The sequence below is a fragment of the Hyla sarda genome, chromosome 1, assembly GCF_029499605.1.
Source record: "Hyla sarda isolate aHylSar1 chromosome 1, aHylSar1.hap1, whole genome shotgun sequence".
In the NCBI taxonomy this organism is placed as follows: domain Eukaryota; kingdom Metazoa; phylum Chordata; class Amphibia; order Anura; family Hylidae; genus Hyla; species Hyla sarda.
Genome location: NC_079189.1, coordinates 197,985,071 through 197,998,846, shown reverse-complemented (window position 1 = coordinate 197,998,846; position 13,776 = coordinate 197,985,071). Strand labels below are relative to the sequence as shown.

At 43.7% G+C, this 13,776-nt stretch overlaps 2 protein-coding genes across 6 annotated transcripts in view; one reads left to right on the top strand and one right to left on the bottom strand.

Moving 5' to 3' along the window:
* The window catches only part of TRMT10A (tRNA methyltransferase 10A), a 170,167-nt gene that overhangs the window by 107,509 nt on the left and 48,882 nt on the right, over positions 1-13,776 (bottom strand). For 4 of the 5 annotated variants that reach the window (XR_008891437.1, XR_008891430.1, XR_008891431.1 and 1 more), the window contains exon 10: positions 12,239-12,477. The gene's annotated coding sequence lies outside the window, so the exon portion shown is untranslated. Of the gene's footprint in view, positions 1-6,953; positions 7,046-12,238; positions 12,478-13,776 lie in introns of those variants that run through there. The other variant, XR_008891432.1, reaches the window with a different exon arrangement.
* Positions 1-13,776, top strand: part of METAP1 (methionyl aminopeptidase 1) — a 40,608-nt gene that overhangs the window by 13,518 nt on the left and 13,314 nt on the right. The window contains exons 2-6 of the mRNA XM_056566967.1: positions 1,625-1,676; positions 2,437-2,546; positions 11,274-11,334; positions 11,422-11,513; positions 12,253-12,336. Of these exons, the coding sequence (XP_056422942.1) occupies positions 1,625-1,676; positions 2,437-2,546; positions 11,274-11,334; positions 11,422-11,513; positions 12,253-12,336 (399 nt within the window). The remainder of the gene's footprint in view (positions 1-1,624; positions 1,677-2,436; positions 2,547-11,273; positions 11,335-11,421; positions 11,514-12,252; positions 12,337-13,776) is intronic.

The window sequence follows — 13,776 nt, the reverse complement described above, 5'->3', positions numbered from 1 at the left end:
AAAAATGAGTGCATGTAACGTTTTTTTTTTTCTCCCGTCACAAATAATGTCCGTTATTCATAACGGGCTATAACTATAATGGGTGATAACTGATAATCGAAATAAACAGACTTGAATGGGATTTTTTAACTGCAATTTTTAAGGGTTTTCTTAACGGGACATTGTAAGGGCTCTTTAAAATGGAGCAACATATAGTGTGAAAGGAGCTTTACCTGGTACAGTAATCTATATAGCTTTCAACATAAAGGGGACTTGTGTGAATTTGAATAACCCTTTTATTCCATTCTAGAAGAGCACATAAAATATCATGGGACCAAACATGGAGTTCAAACACTGATAAAAAAAAAATAGCTTCCAGAATATTAAATATAAAAACAGCACAAGTGTGAAACGTCATTGGTCTTTTAGATGTGTTCTCATGTCTGCAATGTGTGCTGCTAGCTAAGGTCACTGCCCAATGTGAACTTTATATTAGGTCATAAACTGAACTTTCTCTCACGCGCGCACGCACGCACGCGCACACACACGCACACACGCACACACACACACACACGCCTTTGTCATGTTCGTAGACCTGTTAATATCTGCAGCTAGTGACTCAGCAAAAAAGGAGAGAAAATATTCTACCCCTTCCCCTCTATACATACTTGGGGAGATTTATCAAAACCTGTGCAGAGGAAGAGTGGTGCAGTTGCCCATAGCAACCAGATTGCTTCTTTCATTTTCCACAGGCCTCTTTAGAGGCCTGTGGAAAATGAAAGAAGCAATCTGGTTGCTATGGGCAACTGCACCACTCTTCCTCTGCACAGGTTTTGATAAATCTCCCCCACTGTAGATCCCTGTAGCTCAGTGATTTACCCTATCCCTGTAGCGACTGCTATTCTTATTACCGTGCCCCCTTGGCACCCGGCACCAGTTAATGCCCCCACCTCAATGCCTTCAGTTAATTTGCTTCTCTTATGAATTCACTATTCAGTAAGCTACCACAGTACCCAATCACTAGTTATTTTGCCCAATAGGGCCCATTATTTTGCTTCCACCGCTGATTCATGTGCGGCCATTGTGCCACCACCAGTTACTTTCCATTCACCATGGAATATGTCAATAATATGTACAAGCTGTTACGAGCTTCCCTGCTGGTAGGAAGCTACATGTGTATGCCTGCAGTTTACTGCTTTGGACCCAGTTGCAGGAGAACACATTGCCATACTTTTAGAACCATTTCCTTTCTGACACCTACCTGCAAATAGCTAAAGGGGTACTCCGCTGTTCAGCATTTGGAACAAACTGTTCCGTATGCTGGAGCCAGGAGCTCGTGACATCATTGTCCTGCCCCCCTCATGATGTCACACCCATCCCCTCAATACAAGTCTATGGGAGGGGGTATGATAGCTGTCACGCCCCCTCCCATAGACTTGCATTGAGGGGGCAGGCTGTGACGTCACGAGCTCCCGGCTCCAGCATACGGAACAGTTTGTTCCAAACGCTGAGCAGCGGAGTACCCCATTTTAAACATGCGTTTTGTAAGTAGGTGATGGAGCCGTCTCTTGACCTCATTCACGTTTCGTGTTCTTTACCTTGTACTTGTAAATTACGTGTTTGTTTTTTTTTCTTTCACTCATAGGAATGTTTCAGGGGAAGTTGGGCAGCACACAAGATGTTGCACAAAAAAGCAAGTAAGCAATTGTTTTTGTCCTCACATATTTACATACATCCAAGGAGATATTTGGTAATTGTACACTGCAGGATCTCTGCTGTGTCAGCTGAAATAAGATTCATGCTAAGAGATTGTAACTAGTTTTGGCAAGGGCAGCAGATAATACAGACAAGGGCTCCACCACTTGACCATTGCCTTATGTTCAGCACAAATGACTTGTCACAACATTTAAGACTTCACGGGAGAGCTATCTAGACCAGCTGCTCATAGCAACCAATCAGATTGCGTCTTTTATTTTTCAGAGGCCTTTTCAAAAATGAAAGTGATCTGATTGGTTGCTATGGGCAACTGGGCAACTTTTCCTCTGCACAACTTTTGATAAATCTCCCCCTTTTTTATGTATTGATTTATTTTTTATTCTCATTTATTCAAGAGAATAAAAATAATATAATTTTCTCTTCGCCCATAGAAGCTCAGATGTGATGTGAACAATTTTATGGGACAGTATTGTGCATTGCTTGAAGGCTCCCATATATTGTTTTTGTGACCAGTATATAGGTATATAGTACCAGCAACAAGGTTGGCAAATGGACATAAATAGGGTCTGTGCATATCAAACGCTATGTGGACATAGTCTTGATATATTTCATACTAAGGATTCTAGCAATACAGGTGATATAGATGAGTGAGTTGCAATAAATTTATACAGTTATATATTGTAGAATAAAGTTTTTTTTTTTTTGCATTGCTTACTTTAATTGAAGTTTTTGCTGTTAAAGATGAGAAAGCAAAAGCTGAGGTTTCACCTTGGACAATGGAAGGAGAAATCAACACAGACCCTTGGCTGGGCTATCGCTACACTGGAAAGCTCAGGCCATACTACCCATTGGTAAGTTTTTAAGTCTTAAACAATCCCTTGCCTTTAACACTTCTGTAGAAGTGTAGTATTACACAAAATGCTGATAACTGCTTCAACCGCTTAAGGACCCAGGGTGTATGGGTACGCCCTGGCACCTTGCTACTTAAGGAACCAGGGTGTACCTGTACACCCGTGGGAATTCCGGTCCCCACCACGCATCGGGCAGTGACTGCATTGGGATGCCTGCTGAGATCATTCAGCAGGCACCTCGTGCAAACCCCGGAGGGGGGTCCTGAGCCCCCCCCCCATGTTGCCGCAAATCATCGGTCAATTCAGACAGGCGATCTGCGGCTTTTCTGGGTCATATGGGTCTCCGGTGACCCGGAAAATAAGGGGGGTCGTGGGTGTCCAAGACACCCTGATTCCCCTGAAGGGATAGGAGTGAGAAGGCAGAGGTGCCACCCCTCATATCCCTGCTATTGGTCATTCAGAAGTGACCGATGGCAGGGGGGGTTAAAGTTCGGTTCCCCGCTCTGCCCACTGACTGTTGTCCGGGCAGAGCAGGGGAACCGGCGGTGACCTGCGCCGGAGGTCACTTACTGGCGGCGATGAGATGCGGCTCCCTGGTGCGGCAAGCCGGTGAGTTGTTGTCTAGCAACATCTGGAGGGCTACAGTTTGGAGACCACTATACAGTGGTCTCTAAACTGTAGCCCTCCAGATGTTGCAAAACTACAACTCCCAGCATGCGCAAACAGCTGTCTCGCCATACTTGGAGTTATAGTTGCGTACCTCCAGTTGTTGCATAACTAAATCTCCCAGCATGCCCTTAGGCGATCAGTACATGTTGGGAGTTGTAGGTTTGCAACAGCTGGAGGCACACTGGTTAGAAAATACTGAGTTAGGTAACAGAACCTAACTGAAGGGTTACCAACCAGTGTGCCTCCAGCTTTTGCAAAAGTACAACTCCCAGCATGCACGGTCTGTCAGTGCATGCTGGGAGTTGTAGTTTTGCATAAGCTGGAGGTTTTCTCTCCCCCCCCCCCCCCCCCCCCCCCATGTGAATGTACAGGGTAGGTCGGGGAGGTGTACAGTGAGTTTCCTGCTTCAAGTTTGAGCTGCGGCAAATCTTCCGCCGCAGTGCAAACTCCTAGCGGGAAATGTGCCCGCTAGGAGTTTGAATGTGCCCTAAAAATACTACACCTACACAAAATGAAGGGTAAAACACTACATATACACCCTTACACTGTCTCTCCCCCCCCCAAATAAAAATGAAAAACGTATGGTACGGCAGTGTTTCCAAAACGGAGCCTCCAGCTGTTGCAAAACAACTCTCCCCAGCATTTCTGGACAGCCACTGACTGTCCAGGCATGCTAGGAGTTTAGCAACAGCTGGAGGCACCCTGTTTGGGAATCCTTGCCATACAGTACCCCTATGTCCACCCCTATGCAATCACAAATTTAGTCCTCAAATGAACATGGCGCTCTCTCTCTTTGGAGCCCTGTCGTATTTCAAGAAAACGGTTTAGGGACACATATGGGGTATTTCCGTACTCGGGAGAAATTGCACTACAAATTTTTGGGGGGCTTTTTCTCATTTTACCCCTTATGGAAAGGAAAAGTTGGGGTCTACACCAGCATGTTAGTGTCAATTTTTTTAAACTTATTTACAATAACATGGTGGTGTTGCCCCATATTTTTTTCACGAGAGGTAAAAGGAAAAAGACCCCCAAAATTTTTGCAACGCAATGCTTTCTCCTCAGTACGGAAATACCCCATATATGGGCGTAAAATGCTCTGCGGACGCTAAACAAGGCTCCGGAGTGAGAGCGCACCATGTACATTTGAGGCCAAAATTGGTGATTTGCACAGGGGTGGCTGATTTTACAGCGGTTCTGACAAACACAAAAAATACCCACGTGTGACCCCATTTTGGAAACTACACCCCTCATGGAACATAACAAGGGGTATAGTGAGCCTTAACCCCTTAAGGACCTGGGGTTTTTCCGTTTTTGCATCTTCGTTTTTTCCTCACCTTTAAAAAATCATAACTCTTTCAATCTTTCACCTAAAAATCCATATGATGGCTTATTTTTTGCGCCACCAATTCTCTTTTGTAATGACATCAGTCATTTTACCCAAAAATCTATGGAGAAACGGAAAAAAAAATCAATGTGAGACAAAATTGAAAAAAACGCCATTTTGTAACTTTTGGGGGCTTCCGTTTCTGCACAGTACATTTTTTGGTAAAAATGACACCTTCTCTTTATTCTGTAGGTCCATACGGTTAAAATGATACCCTACTTATATAGGTTTGATTTTGTCGTACTTCTGGAAAAAATCAAAACTACATGCAGGAAAATGTATACGTTTAAAATGGTCATCTTCTGACCCCTATAGCTTTTTTATTTCACCGCGTTTGGGGCGGTATGAGGGCAAAATTTTTTGCGCTGTGATCTGAAGTTTTTAGTGGTACCATTTTTGCATTGATAGGACTTATTGATCGCTTTTTATTCATTTTTTTCATGATCTAAAAAGTGACCAAAAATGCACTATTTTGGACTTTGGAATTTTTTTGCGCGCACGCCATTGACCGTGCGGTTTAATTAATGATATATTTTTATAATTCGGACATTTCTGCACGCGGCGATACCACATATGTTTATTTTTATTTACACAGTTTTTGTTTTTTTTTATGGGAAAAGGGGGGGTGATTCAAACTTTTAATAGGGGAGGGGTTAAATGATCCCTTTTTTTTTTTTTCCCCATAGGGACCTATAACACTGCACACACTGATCTTTCACATTGATCACTGGTTTCTCATAAGAAACCAGTGATCGATGATTCTGCCGCTTGACTGCTCATGCCTGGATCTCAATCACTGAGCAGTCATTCGGCGATCGGACAGCGGGGAGGCAGGTAGGGACCCTCCAGCTGTCCTGTAAGCTGTTCGGGATGCCGCGATTTCACCGCGGCTATCCCGAACAGCTCCCTGAGCTAACCGGCATGGTTTCACTTTCATTTTAGACGCGGCGTTCAAAGTTGAACGCCGCGTCTAAAGGGTTAATAGCGCGCGGCAGCGCGATCAATGCCGCACGCTATTAGCCACGGGTCCCGGCTGTTGTTAGAGGCCGGGCCTGACCCGCTATGACGCTGGGCCACGCCGTGGCCCCGCGTTATAGATCGGGAGCAGACTCAGGGCGTACAGGTACGCCTTGGGTCCTTAACAGGTTAACACCCCACAGGTGTTTGAGTTTTCGTAAAAGTTGGATGGGAAAATGACTTTATTTTTTATTTTATTTTATTTTTTACTAAAATGCTAGTGTTTCCCTAAATTTTTCACTTTCACAAGGGAAAATAGGGAAAAAAAAGTCCCCAATATTTGTAAACCCATTTCTTCTAAGTAAGAACTTACCCCATATGTGGATGTAAAATTCTCTGCTGGTGCACTACAATGCTCAGAAGAGAAGGAGCGCCATTGGGCTTTTGGAGAGAAAATTTGTTCGGAATTGAAGGCCACGTGTGTTAACAAAGCCCCCATGCTGCCAGAACAATGGAGTCCCCACCCACATGTGACCCCATTTTGGAAACTACACCCCTCGCGGAATATAATAAGGGGTACAGTGAGCCTTTACGCCCCACTGGGTCGTCATTGTCTTTATGCATAACTTTCTTGCCTCTGCTTTTCCAGTAGACTGGAAATTCTTAAGGGTAGGGTCCACGTAGCAAAAAGACGCAGGATATTTCACGCTGTGAAATATCAGCTGCACAGTGGGAAATACACTGCATATTCTTCTAAGAGCAGACACACTGGGCTAACCAGTGGCAGCCCTGTATGCGCAGTGAGGTTTGGAGGTGGGGCTGTATGTCAGTCATGTAGGCGCTCTGGCCTCACCTTCAAACCTCACTGTGCACACATGGCTGCCGCTGGGTAGCCCTGTGTGTCTGTTCTTAGAAGAATACGCACCCATGCGCAGTGTGAAATATGCTGCATTTACAGTACGTGGGACCCTACCCTAAAGTGGTCATTCATTCTTGTCAATCCCCACTATAGGATGTCCTGGGAAAAAATTGCCATGTCTTCTGCAATTGTGTATATCTGTTGGCTGTGTTGACGCTGAATCTCTCTGTCCTTACACTTAAGATGTAGCTTGTTTGGATGATGGCTATTCCTTCTGACTCCTGGCTTATCTCCCCTGAGAGCAAAAGAATCAGGCATGATGAAATCAATCATCCCCATTCTTTTTTTTACCCAACATTTGAGGTTGGAGGAGAAAGTCAGAACACCTCAATTCACATTAACTTGATGGCTGGTCCTGCCAAAAGCATGGTTCGAGAGACCATAATTGACGGGTTTTGGTGGGAAAAAATACATTTATGTGCCTCTTTGTCCATAAAAAAAGAGAAGGGGGGGGGGGGGGGGAAACCTTAAATACTTGCCTGCCTTGCTGCTGCTGGTAAGTCTTCCAATTTCTGCTGCAGTCCTCTTCTGATGTTTTGTGCCCTTAGCCGATCACTGGGCTTATTTTGACTGCACAGGGAGGCATAGAACAAGTTTATTTTTCCCTGGAAGTGCCCTTTAACCCTTTAAGGACCCAGACAATTTTCACTGTAGGACCCGGCTATTTTTTTGTCACATCTGACCACTGTCACTTTAAACATTAATAACTCTGAGATGCTTTAACCTTTCATTCTGATTCCGAGACAGTTTTTTCGTGACATATTCTACTTTGTTAGTGGTAAAATTGTGTCGATCCTTGCATCGTTTCTTGGTGAAAAATTCCAAAATTTGATGAAAAAATTTAAAATGTAACATTTTTTTTTTTTTTTACGTTGAAGCTTGTGATTCACATATACAACATGTCTACTTTATGATTGCATCATGAAGTTGGCATGCTTTTTCTTTTGGAAGACACCAGAGGGCTTCAAAGTATAGCAGCAATTTTCCAATTTTTCACACAATTTTCAAAATCTGTTTTGAAGTGGATTTGAAGGGCCTTCTTATTAGACATACCCCACAAATGACCCCATTATAAAAAAAACTGCACCCCTCAAAGTATTCAAAATTACGTTCAAAAGGTTTAACCCTTTAGGTGTTTCACAGGAATACCAGCAAATTGATGGAGAAAATTCAAAATCTTCATTTTTTTACACTGGCATGTTCTTGTAGACCCAGTTTTTGAATTTTTACAAGGGGTAAAAGGAGAGAAATCTTCCTAAAATGTGTAACCCAATTTCTCTCGAGTAAGGAAATACCTCATGTGTGTATGTCAACTGTTCGGCGGGTTGAATAAGAGGGCTCAGAAGAGAAGGAGCGACAGTGGGATTTTGGAGAGTGAGTTTTTCTGAAATGTTTTTTGTGGGGCATGTCACATTTAGGAAGCCCCTATGGTGCCAGAACAGCAAAAAAAACACATAGCATACTATTTTGGAAACTGCACGTAACAAGCGGTCCAGTGAGCCTTAACACCCCACAGGTGTTTGACGACTTTTCGTTAAAGTTGGACGTGTAAATGATAATTTTTTTCACTAAAATGCTAGTTTTCCTCCAAAAGGGCATGTCGCATTTACGAAGCCCCTATGGTGCCAGGACAGCAAAAAAAAAAACATGGCATACTATTTTGGAACCTACACCCCTCAAGGACACAACAAGGGGTACAGTGAGCCTTAACACCTCACAGGTGTTAGACGACTTTTTGTTAAAGTCGGATGTGTAAATGAGAAAAAAAATGCTGGTTTCCCCCCAAATTTTACCCCATTTGGAAACTACACCCCTCACAGAATTTAATAAGGGGTGCAGAGTATTTACACCCCACTGGCGTTTGACAGATCTTTGGAACAGTGGGCTGTGCAAATGAAAAATTACATTTACACCTGTGGGGCGTAAATGCTCACTGTACCCCTTATTACATTACATGAGGGGTGTAGTTTCCAAAATGGGGTCACGTGGGGGGGTTCCATTGTTCTGGCTCTGTGGGCTTTGTAAACACACGTGGCCTTCAATTCCGGACAAATTTTCTCTTCAAAATCCCAATGGCGCTCCTTCTCTTCTGAGCATTGTAGTGCGCCAGCAGAGCACTTTACATCCACATATGCTGTATGTTCTTACTCAGAAGAAATGGGGTTACAAATTTTGCGGGACTTTTTTCCTATTTTTCCCTTGTGAAAATGAAAAATTTTGGGTAACACCAGCATTTTAGTGAAGAACATTTTTTTTTTTTTTTTTCATTTTTCCATCCAACTTTGAAGAATTTCCATCAAACACCTGTGGGGTGTGTAGTTTCCAAAATGGGGTCACATGTGGGGATTTCTTTTTTTGCGTTTATGGCAGAACCGCTGTAAAATCGGCCACCCCTGTGCAAATCACCAATTTAGGCTTCAAATGTACATAGTGCACTCTCACTCCTGAGCCTTGTTGTGCACCCGCAGAGCATTTTACGCCCACGTCTTGGGTATTTCCGCACTCAGGAGAAATTGCGTAACAAATTTTGGGGGTCTTTTTTTCCTTTTAACACTTGTGAAAATAAAAAGTATGGGGCAACACCAGCATGTTAGTGTAAATTTTTTTTTTTACACTAACAAGCTGGTATAGCCCCCAACTTTTCCCTTTCATAAGGGGTAAAAGGAGAAAAAGCCCCCCAAAATTTGTAGTGCAATTTCTCCCGAGTACGGAAATACCCCATATGTGGCCCTAAACTGTTTCCTTTAAATACGACAGGGCTCCGAAGTGAGAGAGCGCCATGCTCATTTGAGAACTAAATTAGGGATTGCATAGGGGTGGACATAGGGGTATTCTACGCCAGTGATTCCCAAACAGTCTGCCTCCAGCTGTTGATAAATTCCCAGCATGCCTGGACAGTCAGTGGCTGTTTTACCCTTTATTATGTGATAGTGTAGTGTAGTGTTTTTAGGGTACATTCGCACTGGCGTGTTACGGTGAGTTTCCCGCCAGGAGTTTGCCCGTGTGAATGTACCCTGTACGTTCACATGGGTGGGGGGGGGGAACCTCCAGCTGTTTCAAAATTACAACTCCCAGCATGTACTGACAGACCGTGCATGCTGGGAGTTGTACTTTTGCAACAGCTGGAGGCACACTGGTTGGAAAACCTTCAGTTAGGTTCTGTTACCTAACTCAGTATTTTCCAACCAGTGTGCCTCCAGCTGTTGCACAACTACAACTCCCAGCATGTACTGATCGCCGAAGGGCATGCTGGGAGATGCAGTTATGCAATAGCTGGAGATACACAACTACAACTCCCAGCATGCCGAGACAGCTGTTTGCTGTTTGGGTATGCTGGGATTTGCAGTTTTGCAACATCTGGAGGGCCATAGTGATCTTCAAACTGTGGTCCTCCAGCTGATGCAAAACAACAAATCCCAGCATGCCCAGACAGCAAACAGCTGTTTGGGCATGCTAGGAGTTGTAGTTTTGCGAGATCTGGAGGGCCACAGTTAGAAACCACTGTATGGTGGTCTCTAACTGTAGCCCTCCAGCTGTTGCAAAACTACATATTCCAGCATGCCCAAACAGCTGTCTGGGCATGCTGGGAGTTGTAGTTTTGCAACATCTGGAGTGCTACAGTTAGAGACCACTGTATAATGGTCTCAAACTATACCCTCCAGATGTTGCTAGGCAACTCACCGGCTTCTGTATTATCAAGCCGCATGACATCGCCGCCCGCCGATCTCCATCGCCCGCTGCCTCCGACGCCTGCCCGGATTGGTAAGTGGCTCTTCGGCGCCCGATCCCCGCCGTTTCCCTGTCCTGCCCCGCCTATTGTAGGTGGGCAGGACGGGGAAAACGAAAGTTACCCCCCCCCCCTGCCCCCGATCTGCTATTGGTGGTCGCGTCTAGACCACAAATAGCAGGGATTGGAGGGGTGGCACCCCTGCCACCTCACTCCTAAAGCTTCAGGGGGATCGTGGGTGTCTTAGACAACCGTGATCCCCTTATATTCCAGGTCACCATAGACCTGTAATGACCCGGAATCGCGCAAATCGCAAGTGTGAATTCACTTGCGATTTGCCGCGATCGCCGACATGGGGGGGTCTGATTACTCCCCTGGGCGTTTGCACGGGGTGCCTGCTGAATGATTTCAGCAGGCATCCCGGTCCGATTCCCACGCGGCGTGGGCCAGAATTCTCCATGACGTACGCGTACGTCAAGGGTCCTTAAGGGGTTAAAGTCTTACAGACATAGAAGATCCATTTTAAGATTATTATAAAATCCATCTTTTATTTTAGTAACATTTGCTGTATGTGTATGACCACCACAGACTTTATATTGTCAGTAGATCTCAAATTTAACAGTATCTTTAGATGTGTCCAGCTTAAAGGGGTACTCTGTTGGAAGCATCTTATCCCTTATGCAAAGGATAGGGGATAAGATGTTAGATCGTGGGGGTCCCGCCACTGGGGACCCCCCCGTGGTCTCTAGGCCGGCAGCTGCATCTCGCCACGCCCCCTCCATTCATGTTTATGGGAGGGGGCGTGATGGTTAGTACATGGCCATCACTCCTCCTCCCATAGATGTGAATAGAGGGGGCTTGCATCGCCAGTTATCGGCCAGTCATTCGCTCCGTGCACTGAATGACAGGGGTGCCGCTGCGGAGATCCTTTGGACAGGAGATAAGATGTTTCCAACGGAGTACCCCTTTAAGTCCTTTCCAGTAGAACCCGCTGCCACCACTTGGACTATATCAAACAAGGAGGTTTGACTTGTAACCAGCTTGGTGTATCTGTGTGCACTTCTTTTGCAGATGCCAATGAGACCAGTACCAAGCTACATACAAAGGCCAGATTATGCAGATCACCCTTTAGGTAATGTGAAGTTTTTAATATAGCTGCAAACATAAGATCTCATTCAAGATGTGTAGTACCTATCCAAACGTTTATTTGCCTTTATAGGAATGTCTCAGTCTGAACAAGCCTTGAAGGGAACCTCCCAAATTAAAGTACTTTCTCCAGAAGAAATTGAGGGAATGCGTGTTGTATGTAAGGTATGGCTTCATCCAGTGGTCATGCTATTGGATCTACTTGTTGGTTACTTGATAAAGTCTTACTAAAAATATAAACGATGTCGATCTGCACAATTATTAGGCAAGTTGTATATTTAAGAATTTATTTTATTACTGAACTATTGTGCTCTCAGGACAAAAACCTGGAGTGATTGGAGCCTAAAAATAAAAAAATCAGAGCTCAGGTTTCATCTCTTCAAAGGGTTTTCCCACAGAGCAAAGATGTTCACCACATATATGTAAAAGAGTACAAAGGTGTTGGTCATTTTACAATTAAAAATTTAGTACCTAAATGCCTCTATGGGGGCACCATTCTTCCCAGCTTTCCACCATATAAAACTATTAAATAGGAAAAGAAACTTCCCACTGTCTTCATAGCACCAGTCTCCAGCACAAGACCCATTGCCATAGAATCGCGTTATGCTGGAGATGGGTGTTGTGGAAAAGCTTTGTCTCCTATTTCATAGTTATATAAGGCTGAAGGAGCAGCACCCTCTTCACACAGTGCTGCATGATAGTGTGTTTTTATTTTATTTTAAGGCATGTTTTTTTGACAAATTACTAAAAAAAAAAAAAAAAAAAAAAAAAAAATTTAAGGGAGACTTCACTATAAAGAATTAGCATTTTACTTCAAGTACTTATTCTATTATGTATATAGCGCTATGCTGTAATAGAGATTTTCTTGTATACCAGATCATGCACTTTACCTCTTTCACTGTAGCTGGCTAGAGAAGTCCTGGATGTAGCTGCTTTGATGGTGAGGTCTGGAGTTACTACTGAAGAGATAGACCATGCAGTACATTTGGTAAGCACCCCATTTTGCTACATTTTTCTGTCTGCTTTCTTGGTTCTCAAACGACTTGTCCATTCTTATTTTTGCTTGCCATTACAGTAATTCCTTATGTTGTAATATTAAGTTTAACCATTGCATCGGGAGATCAAAAATCTATGGAGAAATTAATAAAAATATTAGTAGAAAATTTAGAAAAATGGTCAAAATGATCAGATAACTAATACAGATTAAGGTAAGTCAGAAAGAGCTTCTAGAAGCTACAAATCGCTTTTTAGATAGAGAACAGGAGCATCTTCATGGTCCAGTACAGCACATAGTGTAAAAAGATAAAAATGAACCACCCTCACATGGTGTCCGAATGAACAGCACATCTTAGCTCAGGTAAAGAACATATAGCACTGCTCTATACTGTAGAAAGGCACTACTAGACAGTTATCTTCCAGCTGTTCCCACATGCCTTGGATTTGGATTGCCTATGGCATTGTATGTTGACAGTGGTTTTAAATCACAGTGGTCCAAGAAAGACATTGTATGTTGAAAATATGAGGCCATTGTTTCTTGAGGGACTACTAGTGTATATGTGGAGTTTTTACACCACTGTGACAAAATCGTAGGGTCCCGATCAGCGGAAAGGATAGGCGGAGGGTCCCTTCCTGCCCGATGCGATCAGAATTTATTAAGCAGGGGAGCGGGTGGCAAGCTCCGCAACCCTGCGATGTATCAGTGTGTTTTAACTTTCACTTTTGAATCCCCTGCGGGAGCCCTGAATGGTCAGTACCGAGGAGCCAATCAGGGCTCTCTGCGTGAGATTTAAAAATGAACATTGTGAGTAGCAGGGGGGCCATATCTATATTAAAAGCGCTGTGGGGGGCAAGATATATAGCGCTGCGGGGGGGGGGGGGGGGGGGCTATATAATATATAATCTATCTATCCGGCGCAAGTATAATGTATCCCACGCTGGCGCATGTATATGTACCCTCGCTGCATCTATGTACATATGTCACCGCTGCGCTATGAAGGAAAAATGCATTCTAGGCTTTATATTAGCAGCGCTTAGTGTCAGGAGCCGGCTCCTGACACTATGCGCTGCTAATAGAAAAACATACTTTTTTAACTATTAATATTCATAATTTTGACTATTTTTCTTTAAAAGCAGCACAATCCTAGGAAAGCATGTAAACATTGCTATAGTTTTAATTGTATTCACCCACATAATAAAGAGAACCTGTCAGTTTTACTGTAAAGCGCACTGCGTAACAGTTAACCCCCCCCCAAGTTGCAAAATTGCGATTTTTCTCTTAAATTTTTCACCCCAGATTTTTTTGTTGCCAGTGCAATTGAAAGATGTCATTACAAAGTACAATTGGTTGCTTAAAAAAAACAAGCCATCATATGGCTCTGTGGATGAAAAAATAAAAATGATGCCTCTTATAAGGCGAGAAGGAAAAAAC